Below are 9,969 nucleotides of genomic sequence, written 5' to 3'. Positions count from 1 at the left end.
TTATTAATTTTTCTATAAACAATTATTAAATTATTAAAAAGTATTAAATAAAAATATTCACGGAGTAGTAATAATCATGCGTTGCACGGGTACTAAACTAGTTTGATCTATTACGGAGTAACGTAAAAATATGATTGAACATTCCTCGATCTAACATTTACTCTAAATTTAACAACTCGTTAGTCATCACCGAAAACGACCTGAATTGAAGAACGATTTATTTCTCACCTATGTTGTGAAGGCTATACCCGGTAATCTCACCATATTTACACTAGAAATATACTTAAAGTTTGAAAACTAGGTATTCCATCATAAAACTAATTTAGGGCGGCGCTGCTTGCCCAAACAGGACGACTGAATCACAATTTTGTAATTTTTTCAACACCAAGTAAATAATTGTTTAAGCAACTTCACCCGTCTAGATAAGATAAATTTAGGTTCAGAAGATTTGTACGTGCAAAATTGTTGTACACCAACATAACTTCTTTTTTTTTCTTCCTAGGTGATATTTGGTTGATATGAAAAATCGTAGAAAATATGAGTTCCTAAGAAATGGAAGATTGTAGGACTGTTTGGTTGATAAAAACATGGGATAACTCCCTACAAAATGGAGTAATTTGTTTACCTAGGTTCCCTAGATAAGTGGAACTTCTCATGTTTAGCCAAAATATCACTCATTTCCGAGTAAATGCTTATAGGGGTGTGCACAGGTCTAAAACCGGACCGGAACCAGTTAGAACGGTGGGCCGGAATTTTCTGAATTCACAGATCAAGGACCAGACCGCAAAGAATCCGATCTGGTTTTGGAACGGCTTGGATCGGTTTTTTTAATTTTTGCGATTTACAATCTTAAACTCAATTTGTTTTTACAATTTTATCTTTTTACAACCTAAATTTCTCTTCAAGTATCTCATACATCACATCATAAGCTTAATATGAAGGGGATAAAGGGCAATGACATATAAAAAATATCCAAAGTCTTTTTTTTTTTTTTTTTTTTTGTGTTGGGGAGATTAATGAACGTGGGCTACAAGTTGGGCTCTTCTATCTAAATTTTTTATATATTCCGGGTCACCGGTTCGGAATGGAAAACCGAAATTGTATATTTTCAAGACCGAGGACCGGACCGGAATCTATTGGTCCAATACGGTCCAATTCCGGTCCAATTTCCGGTCCGGACCGGACCGTGCACACCTCTAAATGCTTATACATGGAAAAGTTTATTCCTATGACGTTCTACTTTCCACGATCCATCAAAGGACCCCTAGTTTTTTGTTAGATAACTTTTACATACATAAGCTTAATTTTTAAGTATTTTGAATTAACTTTTAATTCCATCTATAATATTTATAGTACACCACTTATGAAATAGAGGTGATTTAGGTATCATATATTTAAATGAGTTCAAATCAAAAATTTAAATTGGTATGAAATTTTAGATAAGCCAACATAAGTTGAAGAGAAGACGCCCAAATCCGATCGAGTCCGTTCACTTTCAACTCCTTCACAAGTCCCATAAGTCCATAACCCAGACCAGATTCAATTATTGGCTTCCCCGAATCATACCCCCTCTTATTATTCTCACTTTCATTTGGTTCTTCCCACGCCACTAATCCCACATTCTCAAACTCAACTCAAACAGTCTTTCACTCCCGTCAACTTAAATCCCCCACCGCCGGAAAAGATGTCGACGGTTGACGGTTTCCGAGCACTAGACGACAAATCATTGGTGGATTATATAAAGGCAACCCCTTCTCTCTTCTCCATACTTGGTGCTTCCGACAACTTCCAGATCAAAGAAGTCGGAGATGGCAACCTTAACTTTGTCTACATCGTTGTCTCCCCTTATGGCTCTCTTGTCATCAAGCAGGTACAAAATATAATTCACTGCCTTTCTATTGTGATTGTAAATTGAAATAGGTGATCGTTTCTTGTTGGAATTATTTGCTATTGTTCTGTAATTTCACCATGTTCGATCAATTTTTATTAGTTAGATTGAAACAGAATTGTTGCCTTGGTTGAAATGTAAATTCCCTTTTACGGAATTTATTAGGAGAATAGGGAGATTATTCGTATGGATTGTTCGGATATAGTCGCGTATACTATATTGGATGTTCGGAAAAAGATTGTTACGATTTATGAAATGGAAGTATTATGATCATTCCCCTATTTAGTTTGAATATTGGAAAGAGGATGAGAAGTTACACTGGTAATTGGTAGAGGGCATTTTGGTGTAAACGTGGTAATTGGAGCACTCTATGAGGTCTATAGTAGTTTTGATGAAACATATGGAGGCGGGAGGAAAGTTTGTGTTTATTTCAAACTCTAATTGAATGCTAAAAATTACTACTAAACTACGAAAATGTGAACAAAATAAGCAGGAAAAGGATAAGATATTATTGAGTATTAGCACTGTGAACCTATAGACACACCATTTTATCCCGACTTCCTGAGATTGGAACATTTTTTTTGTGTACCCTCAAGATGAACTCAACATTTCTATTGATTGTGTAAATTTTACTAATTTGGAATACACCAACTATTGAGTGTTGGCTATGTGATTTATATTCAATTTCCGTTAGTAGATTGGAAGAATGTGATAACCCGTACAAATTTGTGGGTTTGTACGCTCTTCCTTACATATGTTGCAATTGCAGGGGTAAGGTTGCGTACGTCCGACCCCCCCTTACCCCGCTTCTTGCGGGAGCCTCTTTGAGGCAACGGGGTAATGATAATGATGATGATGAATTACTATTGACCTTAGAAAATGTGAACAAAATAAGCAGGCAAAGGATAAATATTATTATTTATTAGCACTGTGACCCTAAAGACTTCCCTAGATTGGACCCTTTCGTATACCCTCGTGATAAACTCAACATTTCTATTGATTTTGTACATTTGCTGATCTGGAATGCAGTTACTATTGGCTATGTGGTTAATATTCTACATCCGTTTATAGATTAGAAGAATGTAATACTAATTTGTGGGATTGTAGGCTCTTCCTTACATACGTTGCATTGGCGAATCATGGCCAATGACTAAAGAACGTGCATATTTCGAGGCAACGACACTAAAACAACATGGTCGTTTGTGTCCTGCTCATGTTCCAGAGGTTTATCACTTTGATCGTGCAATGTCTTTGATTGGCATGCGCTATTTGGAGCCTCCGCACATCATTCTTAGGAAGGGTTTGATTGCTGGAGTTGAATATCCATTGCTTTCGGAACACATGGCAGAGTATATGTCAAAGACTTTGTTCTATACCTCTCTTCTTTATACCACAACAACGGAGCATAAGCGTGGAGGTAGCATACTGTTTGTTTTTCTGTTCTGTTTTATTACTTTATTAATGTTTTGTCAACAAAATGAATTTCGTGGAATATGAAGTTAAAGGCGCTTCAACTAGCACAATGTTTCATGTTTTATAGTATTAAAAAAATTTATTGACTTTCTATACCATTTACGTCTATGTATCATCCCAGTGTTATCAGTCAATTTTTGTCCATATTGGCTGCCTCACTCCTATTCCTTCAACTAGTTGCTCTAATGCTTGTCAATATCTATGTTACTCGGACTCGGGTACTGCCAAATAAGGGTATGTATCAAATGTCACACACGGTTATTTAATGAAAAAAAATTAATGATTTTGATCCAAAATGAAATGTCTTGTTTTTGTACCCATGCCGGCTTGTCGAGGATCCGACAAGAGTGCTCGGGGAAAATTGAAGAGTCTCAGCTAATTTAGGTCAAATTTGAAGAATTTTGTGGTTATTTATGCTATTTGAGTTAGTTTAAACCTCAACGTCACTGTGTATACTTTGGCATTCTATCTTCTAGTGATTTATTCCTGCTCTAATGTATCCTTCCTCTATATACTGGTTTATGCAGTTGCTGAATTCTGTGGAAACGTGGAGTTGTGCCAGCTTACCGAGCAGGTTGTGTTCTCTGACCCGTACAAAGTATCAGAGTATAACCGTTGGACTTCTCCTCATCTTGATTATGATGCTGAGTCAGTTCGTGAGGATAACGATCTGAAGCTTGAAATAGCTCAATTAAAATCCATGTAATCGTGCTATCTGAATAGAATATTGCGCTTCATTAGACGTTCTTTATTGTACGATTCTTCTAGAAGTGTGCGTTAATAATTTTTCCTTGTATTGCAGGTTCTGTGAAAGAGCACAAGCCCTCATTCATGGAGATCTGCACACTGGTTCTGTCATGGTTACACAAGACTCGACTCAGGTGATTGATCCTGAATTTGCCTTTTATGGGCCAATGGGATTTGACATAGGAGCCTTTCTCGGAAATCTTATTTTGGCCTTCTTTGCTCAAGATGGACATGCAACTCAAGAAAATGACCGGAAGGTTAGCTCAATCATTTACTCATTTTCGAGCTTCCTTTCTGCAAATTTTACTTAGTTTTCTTTTTTCTTAGAGATTTCTTCATGGCTATGATCTTTAGAGGACTTATTGCACAGAAAACTGTTACATAAGCTTGTTTGACAATTCTTATGATTTGACCACTCGTGTCCATGTTATAGTAACAGTGTGTGGATGGAGCAATTTAGCTTAAACTGAAGTATAAGAAGATAAAATTATAGTTTTCTGAAGCATTTCTTAGTTGAGATCAAGCGTGTATTTACCTTTCTTTGTTGAAGAGAGATCCGAGAAAGAGTGGGTCTCTGACACACACAGGCTTAAGAATGGTTCAGTAGATGCCCTGAATTTTAGAATCCTCATTTATTTATATATTCGACATAACTGCAAGTATTATGTTTCACAGTTTATTGCCTTAATTTCCCTCCTCGCGATAAGTGGATGATGTACTGTATCACTCATATCCTTAAAGCTAATTGTTAATTTGAATACCAGTAGTTTTTATGGCTGTGTTGGAGAGCAGGGGTGGAGGGAAAGGAAAGGAAACCAAAGGATAGAGAAGGGTGGGAGGAAGTTTGTATTTTTCCTTAAAATATTTCGTACTTCAGAAGAATTTGTTCTTTTATTTTTAAAAAAACCCTTCCCCTCTCTTCGTCCAATCATATCCAAATTCCAAATAAAGGAAAATGAATCCATTATGTAGAATTGGCGATCATGGAATAATGTACTGAGAAAGTGAGTACTATTTCATGCGCGTTATATTCTTAGGTATATTTCTTATTCTTGCTTCAGTATGGTATCAGAAACTCCATAAACAATTTTTTTTTTACCTTTTCAGTTGAAGAGTTGTTTTTTAGGCTTGCAATATGTTTATACTTAATTTTCCTACTATATGTTTCACAGGCTTATAAAAAATGGATCCTCGTAACTCTCAGAGAGACTTGGAGTCTGTTCTACAATAAATTTATCGCACTTTGGGATGAAAATAAGGATGGACCTGGTGAGGCATATCTTCCACATATTTACAACAATCCTGATGTTCGGCAACTCGTACAAACGAAGTATATACAAGATCTGTTCCATGATTCTCTTGGATTTGGCTCAGCCAAGATGATAAGGTGAGTTCACCCCATTGGTATTTTTCTAAGGTCTTAGACTCTGCCTTTCCTGAAGCCTGTTAGATCATCTTTATGACTGGATTTACCTTCTAATTACACATTTGAGAACTGGAAAATATGAGATGGAATTTCATACTACCTCTGTGGCTCCATTTCATAAAGATCTTTACGGTTACTATTTGCACAATTATTAAGACAAAAGTAGAAAAGTTGGTTGACTATAGTAAATTACGGATAAAGTAATAGAGATGTGTGTAAGAAAAAAAATGAATAAAGCAAGAGAAAGTGAGTGGAAAGTCGTAAATATTGTGGGGTAAGAATGGTAAGGTAGTAAATTTTCATGTCCAAAAATATAATAAAGCAAAGTCTAAAGAACGTTATGAAACAGATTAAAATGGAAAGCGTAAAGATCATTTTGAAACGGAGGTAGTAGATGAATATACACTGCTGAATCTTTATGTGTTGCATTATACAGGAGAATCGTTGGTGTGGCGCATGTTGAGGACTTTGAATCAATAACTGATGCTGGAAAACGAGCTGACTGTGAGAGGAAGGCACTCAACTTTGCAAAAATGCTCTTGAAAAACCGGAGAAAGTTTGTATCCATCGATGAAGTAATCTTAGCCATACACGAAATTGATTCGTGATATGAAAATGTTGCATTACTCGGAAAAATTTATTATAGTTTGGTTCTAGGAGATCGATATAGATGAGCGCTTCTCTGGCGATGATGATCTATAACTGTGTTGATCATATTCTTGCATTATGTAGAAGAAACATTAACTATATAGTCATCTAATAATCATTTCTTCTACGGATCCTGATGCGAAAATCGGCCTACTGATGTATTTAATCTTGGCACATCAGTTTGAGATATTGGAGTACAAAACGTTTATGTGAATTTTACATTACTTGTATTTTGTGCACAGGTTTCAAATGATCTGAAAGGTATGACAAAAATGAAGTTGTATATATGCATGGAAATTAGCTAATGTCTTGGGGATAAAACACAGATGCCACTCAATCAAGTTTTTGGGTATGAAACCATAAATTTCAAGTATTTTTACACCATAAATTTCAAGTATTTTTACAACCTCTTTGGTGATTTATAAGTAGGGGTGAGCAAAAAATTAGGGTAATCTTGAATCATAACCGAAATATGTTAGTAACCTGCAATTTTAGAACCAGAACCCGTTGATCAGGTTCCAGTTCTCAATTTTATTTTTGGAACTGGTGCTTGCTGGGTACGCTAAAAATATTTATTCCAATAACGAGTACTCGAAATTTGTTATTGGCACCAAACAAAAGTCTTACAAAGCCCAAAACATAAAAACAAAACATAAAACAATTCAAGCTCTCTGGAAAGTATAAATACAATAATATAAAACAATCAAAGCTCAATCCATAAATTAGACTTTTTTGACAAATTGTTAATAATATTGTTTTAATCTTACATTGACAAGGTACATGTACCAACATGTTTCAGCTCTTATTTTCAAGAACATGTTGTAACAGATTCCTTTCAAATTCTTGAATATTTAATAGAATACCCTGTTATGTTCACTGCTATTTGTAAGTATGGAATTTATAATACCCGATCCATGGTTAGTTGGTTAGTATTTGATTTCGATCTCGATAGGGAAAAGAGGAAATGAGGGAAGACAGGGGGAAAGACATTGGAGAATATTTTGGCAAAAGATTTATGTACATAATAGAAACTATATTAACACGTCACTCTGATCTCACAATAAATTATTGTATGTTTGCCTTACACAAAATATCCCAACAAACAGTTCATGTATTACTCTTATGCCCGAATGCTCGATCATTCTCATCGACTTGGTCAATGGTGATCAATTTTGTTTGTTATTTTCCTCTTACCAAGTCTCTTAGTCATTAACACTAACAAGTAGCAAAATGACTAAAAATACACTCATCATTCAGTACGTGAAAAATAACAAAGTGGATGTATGATACGTCAATTTATCATGTATGGACAGACAAATGTGTATACTTATCATAGGGAGCATGTTGGATACTCTTTTGGATAAAACAAGTTTATGCCATTTTAATTGCAAAAAAGATTTGATTTACGCTTTGAATAACAACCCTTATGAAAAGGATATGATAGTCGATAGACCAATGAGACAAATACTATGAAAGCAATACTTTTTTATGTGTTATTACCTCCGTTTAATAAAGTTTTTTACAGTTACTATTTGCACAAATTTCAACATAATATTTAATTAGTAATATATTCAATTTCGTATGTGAAAAAATTATAAAAAGTTGACATTCTGAAAATGCATACCGAGACCAATCTAACAAAATCTTACATGTAACGTTTTGATGTATATAATAGTGAGAATTTAGGATCTTTTACCAAACTAGCTACTTTTAAAATTTTATTTACCAAAACGGCTAGTTTTAAATTGTATTTTCCAAAGTAGCTATTCTTTAATTAGTTTCAAAAAAAAGTAGCTAATTTTTTACTTTCAATTAAAAACCAATAAACCGGTTTGAGTTTTTTTAAAACCAATTAACCGGTTTAATTTTTTTACACAGTGAACCGATATGATTTTTTTTATTAATGAACCGATTGACAATTTACTTATATTTTTAGCCTCTTAGCAACTTCAAAGTTTTTAAAAGACTTGCTCGCAAATATTACAAATATAAAGAAATTAGTTGAACCTTGTTGCGGATATTGTTAATCCGATCTCTTAGCTACGCGAATTCGTTGTGTTAAACGAATTTGCTTGGCAAACTCGATCAACCAAGAATTTAACATACTCTAAAACCGTGTGCGTGAAAGTGACATGAAGGAGAAAAGTAACGCGTGCAATAAATGCGTCTAACAATGCAAATTTTTGCGTCTATTATCCCTACAAGTCGGACCACTATCTTACTATACTCAATTGTAATTTTTATTTTTTAAATTACTGTAATTTCTCATTATTAAGTTGAAACTATGAATTGAATAAAAATTAATTAAAATAATTAATTAATAATTAACTTATCATTGGAGCAAGAAATATGTAGCAAGTGTGTAACTTGAGAAGATAATGCGTCATAACAAGCATGCATAATAAAAAAATTCCGACCATTGAAGTTTATATTGTCAAAAAGAAAACATAATTAAAATATTAAAATGGGTAAAAAAAATGAACTTAAAGTATTACTATGCTGTATCGTGTATGTATCAAAATTAAACCATCAAAAGCAACATTTTATATTATTTATGGGCAAATTCAAAAGAAAGATTAATTGGGATTATAAAGTAAACAAAAATAAAAGATAACTAAACCCCCAAAAAGCCGGTTAACTATACTAAAAAAATGCACCAAACAAAACCAGTTTAATTGTTTTTGCCACAAAATGAAAATAGTCATTTTGGTAAATAAATTATACGTAGTAGCTAATTTGGTAAATAGATTTTAAAAGTAGCCATTTTGGTAAATAAAATTGTAAAAGTAGCTAGTTTGGTAAAAGATCCGAGAATTTATAGTCAAAGTTTTCATACGTTGGACACATTTTTCAAAGCGTAAAGAACTTGCAGACACGGAGGTAGTACTATAGATTACATAGTACAACAAAAAAAAAACAAAAAAGATAAACTCGAGATGGTTATTAATCTTAAAGGTTAATGAATCATTATCGACGAGGTGTTCCAAATCTCTATACTTCTCCGTTGAATACCCAAAAATTTGGCTAGACAATAACATCAGGGAACCAAAACAATGCCTATCTCCAATTCTCCATCATAGGGTCCTTAATTCTCAGTTGCAAAGTGGCACCATATATACATAAACAAACTCTACAAATGCTCCATATGTTAAAATATAATTAAAGACAAAATGAATTTAAATAATCCTAACTTGATTTCATTAGGATACTCCTAACTTTTGATTAAAATAGATTAACATAGTTTAGTTGTTTGTCTTCTCAATTTGTGTTAAATGTGTTTTCAACTTTTTCATGGTTAAATTTTTTTGCTTATTCTTCTTCTCGTGTCCACCAGTCAAATAAAACCCCACCTCAAGGGTCCTCACTCCTCAACCAGGCGGCATCCACCAACCAACAGTAACTTTTTTAAAATTACCATAACAAAAAATTAAACTTCCAAAAGTATATGCAGTGAGACATGGACGAATGTTAAACAATTTGCTAGAGGTTTTGTACAAGAGCTAAACAATGCCTTAATTATGAGATTCATACAATTGTAACTTCAACTTTATGCATGGGTCTTGGAACATACTACTTCATATGAAATTTTCTGCTCGGAGAGGTTAGACTCTCTAGACCATACTGAAGATCCGCCACTAAACATACAGAGTTACAGACAACTCATAATAAGGTGAAAATGTACTAATAGGAGCCCGTCACATGTGGTAAAAACTAGTTATTCCCTCTACCTAAGTTAACTTACACATTTTTACCTTTAAGAGCTACAAAGCGCACCACTGACGATCAT

The 9,969-nt window shown here is 34.0% G+C and overlaps 1 protein-coding gene across 1 annotated transcript; it reads left to right on the top strand.

Annotated features, from left to right (window-relative positions):
* The first annotated feature begins 1,451 nt into the window (after nt 1–1,451).
* Nucleotides 1,452–6,412, top strand: LOC110785546 (methylthioribose kinase). The gene is made up of 6 exons (XM_021989997.2): nt 1,452–1,870; nt 2,996–3,305; nt 3,889–4,063; nt 4,164–4,365; nt 5,281–5,495; nt 5,971–6,412. Exons 1-6 carry the CDS (start codon nt 1,685–1,687, stop codon nt 6,140–6,142), a joined length of 1,260 nt encoding a protein of 419 aa, XP_021845689.1. The 5' UTR covers nt 1,452–1,684; the 3' UTR covers nt 6,143–6,412.
* Nucleotides 6,413–9,969: the final 3,557 nt, after the last annotated feature.

The sequence above is a fragment of the Spinacia oleracea genome, chromosome 1, assembly GCF_020520425.1.
Source record: "Spinacia oleracea cultivar Varoflay chromosome 1, BTI_SOV_V1, whole genome shotgun sequence".
NCBI lineage: Eukaryota > Viridiplantae > Streptophyta > Magnoliopsida > Caryophyllales > Amaranthaceae > Spinacia > Spinacia oleracea.
Note: the sequence above shows the minus strand (reverse complement) of the source record. Positions and strands in the feature narration are given on the sequence as shown.